General features: G+C 44.9%; 1 protein-coding gene and 1 long non-coding RNA gene across 4 annotated transcripts in view; both read left to right on the forward strand.

The window, feature by feature from the left end:
* The window catches only part of U2SURP (U2 snRNP associated SURP domain containing), a 178,660-nt gene that overhangs the window by 53,206 nt on the left and 110,145 nt on the right, over window positions 1-15,309 (forward strand). For all 3 annotated transcript variants that reach the window (XM_030216897.1, XM_030216898.1, XM_030216899.1), the window contains exons 5-6: window positions 4,042-4,109; window positions 14,234-14,328. In XM_030216897.1, coding sequence (XP_030072757.1) covers window positions 4,042-4,109; window positions 14,234-14,328 — 163 coding nt within the window. The remainder of the gene's footprint in view (window positions 1-4,041; window positions 4,110-14,233; window positions 14,329-15,309) is intronic.
* Window positions 6,529-8,462, forward strand: LOC115479134. Its single transcript, XR_003943617.1, has 3 exons — window positions 6,529-6,565; window positions 7,262-7,265; window positions 8,385-8,462. It is a non-coding gene; the product is annotated as an uncharacterized LOC115479134 (long non-coding RNA).

Genomic DNA, 15,309 nt, shown 5'->3' on the forward strand with positions numbered 1-15,309 from the left:
GTATGTGTCGCACACACAGAATGAAGGCAATAGCAGATGTGGAAAGGTGGGGGCTGTCAGTACTAGGAGCAGAGAAACCAGAAGGATTTTAGAGGAGAGCAATCTGAAAGCGTGCTGTTCTCCCAGAGTAAAGAAAATTCCCCCGATACGGGAACATACAGATGAGAAAAGAGCAGGATTAGACCCAGGGGACTAATAGGAAGAGGTAGGCAGAAGAAGTTAGGATGAAGGAGAACAGGAAAAGGGATAGGGGAAGAAAGTAAGGTCGACAGAAGGAGGAAGAACAGAATACATAGTGAGAACAAGGGGACAGGGATTTGAAAAGGAGGGATTAAGACAGGACCCAGGGTGGGATGTGAAACAGAAAATGCGCAATCTCTAAGGATTGTTAAGCGAGAATGCTAGCATAAAGACCAATCCAAAGATTTTGAACATTGAAATAAACTTGCAGCAAACCCCAAATCGCAGTCGCCTGGATTCGGTGTTATGCACCATTCACACAACAAGCACAGTCTTGCGCACATCACGCAAATCAAAGAGGTGGACAGGATGGGAGAAAGAAAAAGGGGGTGAGGAAGAACGGAACAGAATATTGAAAGACAGAAACAAAGGTTTGAACGCAAATAGAGATCAGCATAGACAAGGGCAGAGAAGCAGGTGTGTTAGTTCAGCGCAAGGCATGAAGACAGCAAGAAGATAGAAGAGTGTGTAAGATAGGTGTCAGAAAAAGTTTAGCGCTCAAGAAGGGAACCTACAAAGAACGGATAGAGGAAAATTGGACAGAACAATAGTGCCCAAAACCCCTGCAGTGGGCAGTGTCCGTGATAGGGGAAAAAAATGAAGGAATAACAGCAGGGAGATTAGGGAAGGAAAGATGAGAGAAAAGAGAAATAATAATAAAAAAAGTCATAGAAAGAAAACATAGAACCTTTGAACGCACAAATTTAAGTATCCCCTCTTGCGTTCAAAAGAAGATCAAGAAGGTCAGTGAGTACGGTCAGCGTTCGGAGTCACCACTGTTTTAATTTCCCCTCTTCTAGACCTCTATCTGACTCCTTCACACGGGGGACTAAAGGTACTTATTCCATATAACAGGTTCTGTATAGTTTCTCTGACCTCCATTGTCACCCAATCCCAGGCTTATTAAAAATCTGTCTAAGTTTCTCTAAAGACTGAGTGTCACTTGTATGTGATCTACCTTGTAGGCTAAATGTTAGGTAAAGAGGAGACAGAATCTATAAAAATAGAGACAGAGAAAGGTTTAGATAGATAGGTACATTTTATTTCTTACCCAAAGACAAGTCTTCAAATTGGTACAAATACAGACATCAGATTCTGGTTTCAACCGCACAGGGCTCCGCCGTCTGACAGAAGCGTTGGAGAGGAGTTCTCTCCTAAGGCAAAAGTCTCCCCTCTTTTATACCCAAACCTCTCCATAGAAGTAAATGGTGGGATACCTAGCTCTCAATTTCTGAGATGATACTTTCCCACGCGGTCTTATCAGCATGTTTTGGGAAGCGTTGAGATAACAGTTTCTCATCTCTCTGTTGCAATACTTTTCACACCATCTTATGAACTCTGTATGACTTCTGTATCCCTTTTTTTTTTTTTTTCACAAAAGTAATAAGCTTCTTTTTATTCATCTGATCTGATCCATCATTCTTTCATTACAGGTGCTGTATTTGAATTAAAAATTGTACCAATTTGTGGCAGGACTCATTGTTCAGACCAGCTTTTTTTTGCAGATTCTCAAATATTAAATCACTTACTTGTTGTTTGGCCTAGTCAGTACTTTTTCAGTTGTTCTAGGCTGCATAGCTTTGGCCATCAGTATTCCATTGGTAGCCTTAAAGCCAGGCCATATATTAACAGGCCTATACAAGATAACCTTTTGGGGTGCTATTGGAGAACATGACACTTAGTATAGAATACAAAAAGAATGGGAGCTTGCCACATTCTGGCATTAGATGGTGGAATGTCAGAAGCAAATGTTCCCTCTTATCTCTAAATCTGAGCTCACAAAACTCAAATAGTAAAAGAACTAATTCCACAGTCAAGTATTATAAAAATAAAATGCTTATTTATGTACAGTAGTAGCAAAGATAATACGCAGAGAAGGTAAGAATAAAGACATGGGAAGTCTTATCATAGAAACAGCACAGTAAAGGCACACAAAATTCCTAGGCAGACTTATAACTCGGACTACTCTATCCTCATTGCACTACACAAGAGTACATAGCAAACATACACCATGATGTAGACGTCCGGCATATGGCAGAGTACACCTCAGAAGGTCAGTCAGATGGACAGCACGTCTGCTCCTTGGATGGAATGTCAACACAGCCACCTTTGTATCGGATATGAGTGCCTTTTTATACAGTAATGACAAGCTACAGCTGGGCTAATGAAGTGCATTTTGGCCTTGGGGTTGATGTTGTTGCTTCACGGGCCACATGATTGTTTCACTAGCACCACATTGAAGGAGTCACCTTGACACACAGCCAGGGTTTCTTAAACAACGTGCAATTTTGCCAACTACAGTGTCTCTCCGTCTGCAGGGGAGATTCCAAGAGTCCTTGGCTGATCTGGCCATTCCAGCGGTGCTGATGACAAAATTATTACTATGATACATTGTCACCCTTGGCAACATTCTTTATCTGTATGCAAGGTTGAAGCCCATTAAGCAACAGGCTCTAGCAGTGAAAGACGAAAAGTCTGAGTTTGTCTTTTAAAGTCAGGTTGTGGTAGCCCTGTTCTAGCAGCAGCATCTGTTCCCAAGTTCAAGGTCTGAGAGCCAGCTTACTCTGTCCTTTTTGGAGGCCTTGCTTTCTCTTACAATACAAGCTTCTCATGTAAAGTAAACTTGCGTTGGAAGCCATTATGGGAATAGCCTCTGAATCTCCTGGGTCTGGATATCCATCCAGTTGATTCTGCCCACTATTTAGGGGTAATTCTGGATTCTCAACTCCCCTTTGCTCCTCATATCGAACGTTTGTAAAACCAGTTTTACATTCTCTGACAGTTACGTTCCGTCCGCCAGTATTTCAAATCCCACACTTTTCTTTCATTTCTCTTTCACTCCTCCTCACCAGACAAGACTACTGTAATGTAGTGTATCTGGGCTGCCCCCGCTTTCATTTAAAAAAAACAAACAACCCTTCAAACCTTACAAAATACTGCGATTAGGCTTCTTTGTCACGCCTGTCGTCGTGACTGTTCTTCTCTGCTTTTCAAATCCAACCATTAGCTTCTGGCCGAACAGAGTTCAAACTTCTTACTCTCACCTTTAAGGCCTTTTGGATAGGCCTCCTTCAGTATCTAGCAAATCTCACCGTTCCGTACATCCTGGCATGAACGCTCCACTCTTTCAATGATCATAGGTTAGTACTTCCAGGTCCCAAACAAGCTTCTTTAGAATGTACACATCATAGTGTGTTTTTCTTTGCTGTACCCTCCCACTGGAATTCACTCCCCTTAGATATTTGAGTTGAAACTTTTTTGACAAATTTAAAGGCGCTTTAAAGACATGGCTGTTCAAGTCAGGTTTTGATTGAGATTTTTGATCTCTGGAGTCCTGTGTTTTCCCTATCCTCCTGACCTTTACCCCATGTTTTCCCTCCTTTGCCCTCCCTTGTTTTGTCTGTCCTTTACCCTGCCTTTCCCCTCTTTCTGATTCTTGTTATTTAGCATGAAATGTGATGACCTGTTTGACTGGTTCCCTCTTTCCTATTTTTTGAATTTGTAGTTCCCTTCTCTTTTCTTGCCTTATTGAATTGTGTTGTCTTTGATCTGCTTAGATAGGAATGGCGGTATATCAATGCCAGTAAATAAGAGTGTAAGCAAGCAGGTCTAGGACTCTGTTGTTTGAGGACACAGATGGTGGGAGGAGTGAGGAAGAGGTACAAGGGGGGAGGCTTGTATAAAAGAAAAGTGGAGGGGAAATGTCAATCTGTGATGCCTGCATAGTAGCACCATCTCTGTATATTACAAAGTTTTCATTTTGTGTTTCTCTACTGTTGTCTTGTACATCTTTTTTTATAGCCTTTGAAGAAAGGGGAGAAAGAAAAGAAGAAAAGTAACTTGGAACTGTTCAAGGAAGAATTAAAACAGTAAGTTTGACAGATGAGCGTATATCATCCAGGGGATAGTTTCTGCACCAACTAGGTATTTCTGTAAACTGTCAGAGATCTGAGATCATATGGACTCCTGAATCAGGGAAGTTCCAGATGTCTGTCCATTTAGTTATTTTCTGCTTTACACAAATGCTTGATAACTAAAGAAGTGTGAAGTGAGAATACATCATAATTTGGTTCATTATAAAATAAAAATGTATACATAATACATCTGATTATTTCAGAATTTATATTCTGCACTATCTATTGATTGTAGGCTGATCTCCATCCGTATTACCTTCACTACCTAAGATAACCTGACCATTACCCTTACAATATATACATTGTACAGGATTAACAGTTCAGGCCAGAAAACACTGTCATCAGATTATAGCAGGTTGATGATATAGGCTTCCTGAAATAGCAGGGTTATAAGCTCAGGACTAATCCAAGGAAATACCGTTCTACAGAAAGGGTGGTGGAAGCGTAGAATAGCTTTCTGGTGGAGGCGGCGAAGACAAAGACTGTGTCTGAATTCAAAAAAGTGTGGGACAGGCACATATGATCTCTTAGGGAGAGGAGGAGATAATTGATGCTGCGGAGGGGCAGACTGAATGGGCCATTTGACTTTTTTTTTTTTTTTTTTTTTTTGTTTCATATTTTTATTAAGGTTTTTCAAAACATAAAACAGGAAAAATCAAACGATAACAATCCATGGCAAATAAAATAAGCATAAATGAAAAGACTTTTATCTGCTATCTGTTTTTATAACTTCCACAAGCTGACCCTGTAAAGCCAAGGTTAAAACCTCAAAGGACACTTCTTCAAAGCTTGGTTTTATCTCAATTGGATTATTGTAGTTTCTTGCTTCTAGAGCTTCTGTTATCCCATCTGAAACCTCAGCAGATGATGCAGCTTGATTTTTGAGTGGAACCTAGAAAATGCAGCACATTATGCCTGTTCTACATTAATTACGAATTCATACAATCAAGTTAAACATTGTATTGATTCATAGAGCTCTATAGAGTGAGGCTGTGCTCTGTTTGAACTTTGTTATGAAAATGTACAAACCTTTTGTTGTCTGTCTGGATGGGACTTGGCTACTTTCTATTCTGCTGTTTGGAAGACACGTTCTCCAAACTTCAATCTTCTCACAAGTGGGTGATGCCGATCCGTGTCGCCCGTTCTAACTTTTGCCATAGTAAAAAAGAGCTTTGTGAAGTGCGAGCGCCTTCCCGCCCATTGCGGGAACGCGGTCTCCTCTGTTCTCTTTTTTTTTTGTGTGAAGAGAAGGTGCGTTTTTTTTTTTATTCCTGTCCTCACTTGCTCAGTTCTTGAGAACATTTAACTGCCTTTTGGCTACTTTTTCTCATTTTTCTTGTGGTTCCTTTTATTTGGGCCTTTTTCAAGTACTTTTTTTTCCTTAGTTTTATTTTGCCCGGGTTTAAGTTTTCTTATTTTTCTGTTGTCGGGCCGTTTTTAGGCCCTGACTTTGGTCGGGTTTTTCCTTTTCTTTTTTTCCGTGCTTTGTCCCTTTTTTAGGCACCATCAAGTTGTTTAACTTAGCCGACAAAGTTTTCCCGTCCATGTACACGAAGACTCGCAGTGGCTTCAAATGCTGTACTGGGTGCAGTTGGACTATCTCTGAAAAAGACACCCATTCTTGGTTTCTGCAGTGTCTTGGGCCCGACCATAGCCCTGCTAACTGTGTTCTTGGTCTTAGCATGAAGAAGAGGACCCAGGTTTTCCGAGAGGCTCAACGAGAGAGAATGCTTGGAGTAGAGGTCTGAACGGGGTTTGCGGGGATCCCGCGGGGTTTGTGGGGATCCCGCAGGTTTCCCCCTGGTCAGCGGGAGTGCCGTGGGGACGGAGCCCTGGTCAGCGGGAGTGCTGCGGGGACGGAGCCCTGGTCAGCGGGAGTGCCACGGGGATCGAGGCCGCAGCCAAAAAAAAAGGCCGGCCAAAAATCGTGGCTGGCCAAAAAAAAAAAGCCCCCCAAAATCCGGCAACCCGCACACGGCATGAAAAAGCCGCAGCGGGTCACGGAAAGGGGCAGCAGAAGATTCAAATTTCAAACAAAGCATGGTTACATGAAGATTCAAAAAGAATGTCTGCTGTTGGTTCGCCCCTTCTTTAGGTAGGCGGAGACATCAAGCTCTCCTCCAATGAGGCGCCACTCAGAGTCAGCAGGAGAATGAAATTTCTCGTCTTTTTTGCCAGCCAGTTGGACTTCGTTAATGATGTCATACTGCTGAGAACAGCAGGCTCCAGCCAGGTCCGCTACCAGTGAATAAAGGCAGACTCTGACCATGCTTAGAATCAGAGACTCGTCATCAGTGCTGTAGGAGGAGAGAGAGGAGGACAGCAGCAAGCAGCAGCACGAGGAGCACTGCAGGTGGAGGAGGACTTCTCTCATAGGTAGCAGGAGCAGATCAGCTGTGTCAAAGAGGAGAGTTCTTTGCTTCGGTCTTCACCGAGGAGGATTTGGGGGGGACACCGGTGCCGGAAAGAATATTTGAAGCGGGGGAGTCGGAGAAACTAAACAAATTCTCTGTAACCTTGGAGGATGTAATGGGTCAGTTCAGCAAGCTGAAGAGTAGTAAATCACCGGGACCTGATGGTATTCATCCCAGAGTATTAATAGAACTAAAAAATGAACTTGCGGAGCTACTGTTAGAAATATGCAATCTGTCCCTAAAATCGAGTGTAGTACCGGAAGACTGGAGGGTAGCCAATGTTACTCCGATTTTTAAGAAGGGTTCCAGAGGAGATCCGGGAAATTATAGACCGGTGAGTCTGACGTCGGTGCCGGGCAAGATGGTGGAGGCTATTATTAAGAATAAAATTGCAGAGCATATACAAAAACATGGACTGATGAGACAAAGTCAGCACGGATTTAGTGAAGGGAAGTCTTGCCTCACCAATCTAATGCATTTTTTTGAAGGGGTAAGCAAACATGTGGACAATGGGGAGCCGGTTGATATTGTATATCTGGATTTTCAGAAGGCGTTTGACAAAGTGCCGCACGAAAGACTCCTGAAGAAATTGCAGAGTCATGGAATCGGAGGTAGGGTATTATTATGGATTAAGAACTGGTTGAAAGATAGGAAGCAGAGAGTAGGATTGCGTGGCCAGTATTCTCAGTGGAGGAGGGTAGTTAGTGGGGTCCCGCAGGGGTCTGTGCTGGGTCCGTTGCTTTTTAATGTATTTATAAATGACCTAGAGATGGGAATAACTAGTGAGGTAATTAAATTCGCCGATGACACAAAATTATTCAGGGTCGTCAAGTCGCAGGAGGAATGTGAACGATTACAGGAGGACCTTGCGAGACTGGGAGAATGGGCGTGCAAGTGGCAGATGAAGTTCAATGTTGACAAGTGCAAAGTGATGCATGTGGGTAAGAGGAACCCGAATTATAGCTACGTCTTGCAAGGTTCCACGTTAGGAGTTACGGATCAAGAAAGGGATCTGGGTGTCGTCGTCGATGATACGCTGAAACCTTCTGCTCAGTGTGCTGCTGCGGCTAGGAAAGCGAATAGAATGTTGGGTGTTATTAGGAAGGGTATGGAGTCCAGGTGTGCGGATGTTATAATGCCGTTGTATCGCTCCATGGTGCGACCGCACCTGGAGTATTGTGTTCAGTACTGGTCTCCGTATCTCAAAAAAGATATAGTAGAATTGGAAAAGGTACAGCGAAGGGCGACGAAAATGATAGTGGGGATGGGACAACTTTCCTATGAAGAGAGGCTGAGAAGGCTAGGGCTTTTCAGCTTGGAGAAGAGACGGCTGAGGGGAGATATGATAGAAGTGTATAAAATAATGAGTGGAATGGATCGGGTGGATGTGAAGCGACTGTTCACGCTATCCAAAAATACTAGGACTAGAGGGCATAAGTTGAAGCTACAGTGTGGTAAATTTAAAACGAATCGGAGAAAATTTTTCTTCACCCAACATGTAATTAGACTCTGGAATTCGTTGCCGGAGAACGTGGTACGGGCGGTTAGCTTGACGGAGTTTAAAAAGGGGTTAGATAGATTCCTAAAGGACAAGTCCATAGACCGCTATTAAATGGACTTGGAAAAATTCCGCATTTTTAGGTATAACTTGTCTGGAATGTTTTTACGTTTGGGGAGCGTGCCAGGTGCCCTTGACCTGGATTGGCCACTGTCGGTGACAGGATGCTGGGCTAGATGGACCTTTGGTCTTTCCCAGTATGGCACTACTTATGTACTTATGTACTTATGTACTTATGTACTTAGAGGGAGGGAGCAGGATGGAGCAACTGGCACTGAAGGAGAGAGAACTGGAAGGCAGCAGAAGTTCAGCAGCTGTGGTACTGTGACCAGAGCCAGACCAGAAGAGAAGGGGCAGTGAGTACTACTAGTGATTGTGAGTGAGTGAGTGGCTAAGTCATCCACAGAAGAGAACTGCACAGAGGTGAGCTTAGCTAACTACTTTTATTATTTATATGTATAGGCAGTTTATTTCTCTCATGGTGGGAACTGGCTATTTTATGGGGACGGGCGGGGATGGAGGAGATCACTCACGGGGACAGGGGAGATTACTCACGGGGATGGGCGGGGACGGGGGAGATTACTCAAGGGGATACGGGTTAGATTCTGGCGGGGATGAGCGGGGACGGGTTTGATTCCGGCGGGGATGGGTCGCATTTCTGTCCCCGTGCAACTCTCTAGTTTTGAGCCAAGTCCAGTTCCTTGGCATTGATGTTGAGTATCTCACCGGGAGCATCAGTAAGCATGTCTACTTCAAGACCCTTAGACCCTGGGAGCAGTGAAGTGTCGAGTGGGTCTCCACCTGTCTCAAGGCCTCCTGCTGTTCAGGCACCCCGGGACCGTTCATCGCCTGACCCGACCCCAAGGTGGCGTGAGGATTCGATGTCATCCTTGGCACCTAGGAGCCTTCGCAGCGTGCTTTGGGCGAAGGCCAAGAAGCATCGTCATTGGTCACCCTCGACACATGGTTCTTGGAACTCTGCTTTTCCCGGTGTTGGCCCTAGATGAGCATATATGGGCCTTGCTCTTAGAGCTGTTGGATGGCCTTATGCAGCGGTGTGTGTCAGTATGGGGGTGCTTGTGCCTGTCATACCCTCCCATTGCAGCCCCGTCTGGACCTCAGCCTGTGGTGCTGCCTCACCCATTGCCGCTTGCAGCCCCGGTGTTGACTGCCACCCAAGCCAGTACCCCCTCAGAGTCAAGATGGGAGCTGGCTTCTCGAGGGCGCACGGATCCTCTGCATCGAAGGAGGTTCGGTCTCTGCAATCCCATAGGGAGATACATCCGACACTGAGGATGAGTGCTAAGGGTATTCAAAGGAAGATCCCAGATACTTCTCTTCAGGTGATTCTTATGGGATCCCCTCTGAATCCTCCCTTTCACCTTAGAGATGATCTCCGCTGGAGAGCTTTTCATTTCCATCTTTTGTTAAGGAAATGACTGATGCCATTCCATTTCCTTTGGGAGTGGAGCATGAGCCCAGGGCTAAGATGCTCGAGTTCCTGGACTACACATCTCCTCCTAAGGAGGCTGTAACTGCCCCTCTCCACGAGGTACTCAAGGAAGTTCTCATTAAGAACGGGAAGTACCCTCTGTCAGTCCCTGTAATGCCCAAGAAGATTGACACCCAGTATCGGATCCACAGTGAACCTGGTTTTGTTAGGCCTCAGTTATCTTAAAATTCTGTGGTGGTGGAGTCCGCTCTCAAAAGAGCCAGGAGTATTAGGTACTATGCCTCGACGCCCCCATGTAGAGAAGCTAAAAGCCTGGATTCTTTTGGGAGGAAGATGTACCAGGCTTCAATGCTCATCTCTTGTATACAATCCTAGCAGCGCTTCACAAGCGTCTACTTGTGAAACTCAGTGTGACAGCTGTCGGACTTGGTGGATGCAGGCCAAGCCTTTTTGGCAGTTGGTCAAGCAGCAGAAGGCATGTTGAAAGTTCTTGGCCAGGGGCACTTATGACACTTTTCATGTGGCATCCAGGATCTCTGCTCAAGGTATAGCAATTTGCAGACTCTCATGGCTGCATGTTTCTGACTTGGAACACTCTTTTTCAGCAGCGGTTGGCAGATGATCCTTGCCGGGGAGATAACCTTTTTGGAGAAAAGTTTGAGGAGGTCGCTGACCAAATCAAGAAGCATACTGATGCAATCTCTTCTCTCTCCCGTTGGGTGCCTTCTGCACTTACCTCCTCAGCTAGGAGGGGTTTTGGCAAGCCAAGCAGGGATCCCTACTACTATTCTAGGCGTAGGTACACTCCTTTGGCTCACCAGCCTACTCAGGCTCAACCCCAGCATGCTTGTTCACATCAGCAGTGTGCGCCTATGGCCCCTGGTGCTCCCAATCAAAGCAAGGTGGCTTCTTATAACCTTCGACCAGTGGGTTCTTCAAATAGTTTGTCTCTGATACACTCTCAATTGGCATCTCTAAACCTCCAGGTTGCCCGATGAGAACTCATTCATTCAGCTCTCAGCACAGGGGAGGTACTTGTAGAGGAACTCTCTGGCCTTCTAAAGGCCCATGTGGTTGAACCTGTTCAACGGGAGGAAGGGCAAGGATTTTATTCCAGGTACTTTCTTGTGGAGAAGAAGATGGGAGATGTGTCCCATCCTAGACCTAACGGCCCTGAAAAACTTTCTAGTCCGAGAAAAGTTCAGGATGGTTTCTCTGAGCACCCTTCTTCCAATGATTCAGGAAAATGATTGGCAATGCTCTCTGGACTTAAAGGATGCACATACTCGCATTCTGATACTTCCATCCCACTGGAAGTATCTTTGATTTTGGCTGGGAACACATCATTTTCAGTATCACGTGTTACCTTTTGGCCTCACATCAGCTCCAAGGGTCTTCACCAAGTGTCTAGTGGTAGTTGCAGCATTTCTACGCAGACTTGGAGTCCATGTGTTCCCGTATCTTGACGATTGGCTGGTGAGGAGCACTTCAGAGGACTGTTCTCGGTGGTCCATGCCGATGACTATATTCAGGTGCTAGAGCTTACTAGGGTTCATTTTAAACTACCTCAAGTCCCCTCTTCACCTTGTCCAGTGATTGGATTTCATAGAAGCCTTGCTTGACAAACAGAGGGTTTGAGCCTACCTTCCGGAGATGCTTGTGCCCAAGGTTCATGCCTCTCGGCAGGTCACAGCTCAGCAGATGTTGAGATTACTGAGCCACACGGCTTCCACAGTGTACATTACACCCATGACATGTCTTCACATGAGATCAGCTCAGTGGACCCTGGCTTCTTAGTGGTATCAAGCCACAGGGAATCTAGGAGATGTCATTCAAATGTCGCTAGAGCTTGTATACCCTCTTTAGTGGTGGACAGTTCAATCCAGTTAGGGACTTCCATTCCAAATTCCTCAGCCACAAAAAGTGCTGATGGGGAGCTCATATAGATGGGCTTCACACTTAACATGTTTGGTCCCCCCAGGAAACAAATCTTCAGATCAAGCTTCTGGAGCTTCGGGCAATCTGGAATGCTCTAAAGGCTTTCACAGATCGGCAGTCTCATCAAATTGTTCTTATTCAAATAGACAATCAAGTTGCAATGTACTACATCAACAAGCAGGGGTGCACCAGATCACACTCTGTGTTTCAGGAGGCCGTCCGGCTGTGTAATTGGGCTCACCAACATGACATTTTCCTTCGAGCCACTTATCTGTCGAGTGCAAACAATACCCTGGCTGACAGGTTGAGCAGGATAATGCAACCACACGAGTGGTTTCTCAATATGGGCATAGCCTGCAAGATCTGAGCATGGGGCACCCCCTCGGTAGATCTTTTTGCCACTCAGCTCAACCACAAGGTCCCTTGGTTCTGTTCCAGGCTTCAGGCCCATGGCAGACTAGCATCAGATTTCTTCCTCCTCAGTTGAGGGACAGGTCTTCTGTATGTGTTTCTTTCAATACCTCTAGTAGGAAAAACTTTGTTGAAACTCAAGCAAGACCGTGGAACCATGATTCTGATTGCACTGCACTGGCCATGACAGATATGTTTTCCTCTTCTGGAATTATCCTCCGAAGAACTGTGGAGATTGGCGTGTTTTCTGACCCTCATTACACAGAACGAGGGGTCTCTTCTACATACCAACCTGCAATCTCTGGCTTTCACAGCTTGGATGTTGAGAGCCTAGAACTTTCTTCCTTGGGTCTTTCGGAGGGTGTCTCCCGAGACTTGCTGGCTTCCATGAAAGATTTCTCTAAGAGGTGTTACTCTTTAAATGGAGGAGGTTTGCTGTATGATATGACTTAAAGGCCCTAGATCCTGTTACTTGCCCTACACAGACCCTGCTTGAATACCTTCTACACTCGTCAGAGTCTGGTCTAAAGACCAACTACGTATGGGTTCACCTTAGTGCAATTAGTGCTTATCAACGTGTAGAGGGTAAGCTCGTCTCTGGACAGCCTCTACTTGTTTGCTTCATGAGAGGTTTGCTTTTGTCAAAGCCCCCTGTCAAACCTCCACCAGTGTTATAGGATCTCAACGTCGTTCTCACCCAGCTGATGAAAGCTCCTTTTTAACCACTGAATTCCTGCCATCTGAAATACTTGACCTGGAAGGTCGTTTTCTTTTGTGGCTATTACTTCAGCTTGTAGGGTTAGTGAGCTTCAGGCCTTAGTAGTGGATACACCTTAGCTTCATCACAACAGAATAGTTGTGCTCACACATCCTAAGTTCCTGCCAAAGGTGGTGTCAGAGTTCCACCTGAATCAGTTGATTGTCTTGCCAACATTCTTTCCCTGACCTCATGCCCATCCGGATGAAAGCCGTTTGCACACCTTGGATTGCAAGAGAGCATTGGCCTATTACATGGAGCGGACAAGGCCTCAAAGACAGTCCGCCCAACTTTTTGCTTCTTTTGATCCCAACAGAATGAGGGTCGCCATCGGTAAATGCACCATTTCAATTTGGCTGGCAGATTGCATTTCCTTCACTTATGCCCAGGCTGGGCTGGCCTTGGAGGGTCATGTCACAGCTCATAATGTCAAAGCCATGGCTGGGTTGGTAGCCCATTTGAGGTCAGCCTTCATTGAAGAAATTTGCAAGGCTGCGATGTGATCTTCAATCCACACATTCACATCACACTACTGCCTTGAGCAGGATACCCGATGTGATAGTCGGTGTGGGCAGTCAGTGTTGCAGAATCTGTTTGGGGTCTAGAATTCAACTCCAACCTACTAGGCCCATTTTAGTCTATTCCAGGCTGCACCCTCATTCAGATTGTATATAGTTTCAGGTTAATCTGTGTTATGTGCTCGCTGTTGCGAGGCCCAATTGACTGTTGTTTTGGGCGAGCCAGGATGCTAGGGATTCCCACTTGTGAGAAGATTGAAGTCTGCTTGTCCTCTGAGAAAGCGAAGATACCTGTAGCAGGTATTCTCTGAGGATAGCAGGCTTCATAATCTCAGTCCCGCTCACCTCCCTTTGGAGTTGTCCCCTTGGTTATTTTTTGCTTTAGTATTAAACTGATGACGGGCGGGAAGTCACTCATGCGTGCGCACTCATTTTTTTACTATGGCAAAAGTGGACTGGGTAACGTGGATTGGCGTCACCCATTTGTGAGAATATGAAGCCTGCTGTCCTCGGAGAATACCTGCTACAGGTATGTATCTTCGCGCTTTGGGACACGTGATTGCTCTTTTTCGGTTGCAGGTCCTGGAGCATGGAGTCCAGTTGCCTATGGGTCTGTGGGTTTTATCTGATACTCCTTTAAAGAAGAAGTTAACAGCCTTTTTATTTATCGGTGTATTTTCTTGAGAATGTGTGCAGAGTCCTGTAATGCTGGTTGGTAGTTTGAGATGTGCACTTTCATGAGATCACATGCAGAATCTTGATGAGCCAGGTTAACAGGTTGGGATATACTGTTTTATGTAGGCAGAATATGGTTTAGTTTGTTGTTTTTTTATGTTTATTGTAACCTGCTTAAATATTTGACAGGCAGGCTAGAAAAAAATTAAATACTATGGGTAAGAATACAAAACTCTATATTTAATGCAGACTATGTTAGCCTCCTGAATATCGTTAATTTCACTTATTTTTTTTTCCTTGTTAAAACTTAGCAATGTTTTATTCACATAAATGAAAACCTATACTATTTATCTAGAATTCAAGAAGAGCGTGATGAACGCCATAAAACAAAGGGCAGGTTAAGTCGATTTGAGCCACCTCAGTCGGACTCTGATGGTCAGCGGCGATCTAGTAAGTCATTGGCTTCAAACCATTCTGCAAACAAGCCTGAGCTGATGGTATTAGCAATATGTTGCACCTCATAGATTTCAGGCATGTGGTAGAGGGTTTTCCCCTCCTGGTACTTTTTCTGTTGCCCTACCCCTTCCAGCCATTTTCAAAATCCTTTCTCTCAATTTCTTCTACACTTTTTTTTTTTTTTTTTTTTTTTTAATCACCTTTTCAGTTGTCTTTCTGTTTCATTGTGCCTTGAGCATTCAGTTCCTTCATCCTTTCCTCCCTCCTCCTCCCCCCTTTATCTCCATATGTACTTTGTCTCACTGCAGCACGCAGAGTACAAGCAGCAGTGGGTGACAGCAGAAGAGAGTATGTTCCCAGTGCTTACTGCTACTCTTTCTCTTCCTTGTTGGGTTTGTTTTCTAAACAAGCAACATGTGAAGTGAGAGCAATTGAGGACTTCGAGCATGTGCTCACTCTGTCACTGTACTTATGGCTTTCTGGTGCATGGTGTCCTGTGGCCTGAGAGGACAGTGGAGAAGCAGATGCCCAAAGTAAGAAAGTGTTCATTTCTTATCCTGGAGTTTGCTGCATCTCCGCATGTGTGGCATATATCACAGATTGGAAAATATAGTGATGATTTTTACTTTACTATGATATTTTTATTTTTTTCATTGGTCTTGAAGGCAAAGTTATAACATTTAGCATGCTACAGCTGAAATGAAGACTGTGATGAATGTATTACAAAATATTCAGAAAAGAGAGCTTTTCTCTGAGGATAACAGGCTGCATTCTTCCCTTATATGGGTGACGTTATCCAACGGAGCCCTGGTGCGATCGCTGAATCACTAGCACTAGAGAAAGTTCTAGCAGAATCCCACCATGCATGCACTGGTGCCTTTCCGCCTGACGCTGGAGCACGGGTCCATCTGTCCCCCCCCCCCCCCCCCAATGGAGCTGCGAAGATGTGTTTGCGTAGTCTTCTCATGATGCACT

Source organism: Microcaecilia unicolor, chromosome 10 (genome assembly GCF_901765095.1).
Source record: "Microcaecilia unicolor chromosome 10, aMicUni1.1, whole genome shotgun sequence".
NCBI lineage: Eukaryota > Metazoa > Chordata > Amphibia > Gymnophiona > Siphonopidae > Microcaecilia > Microcaecilia unicolor.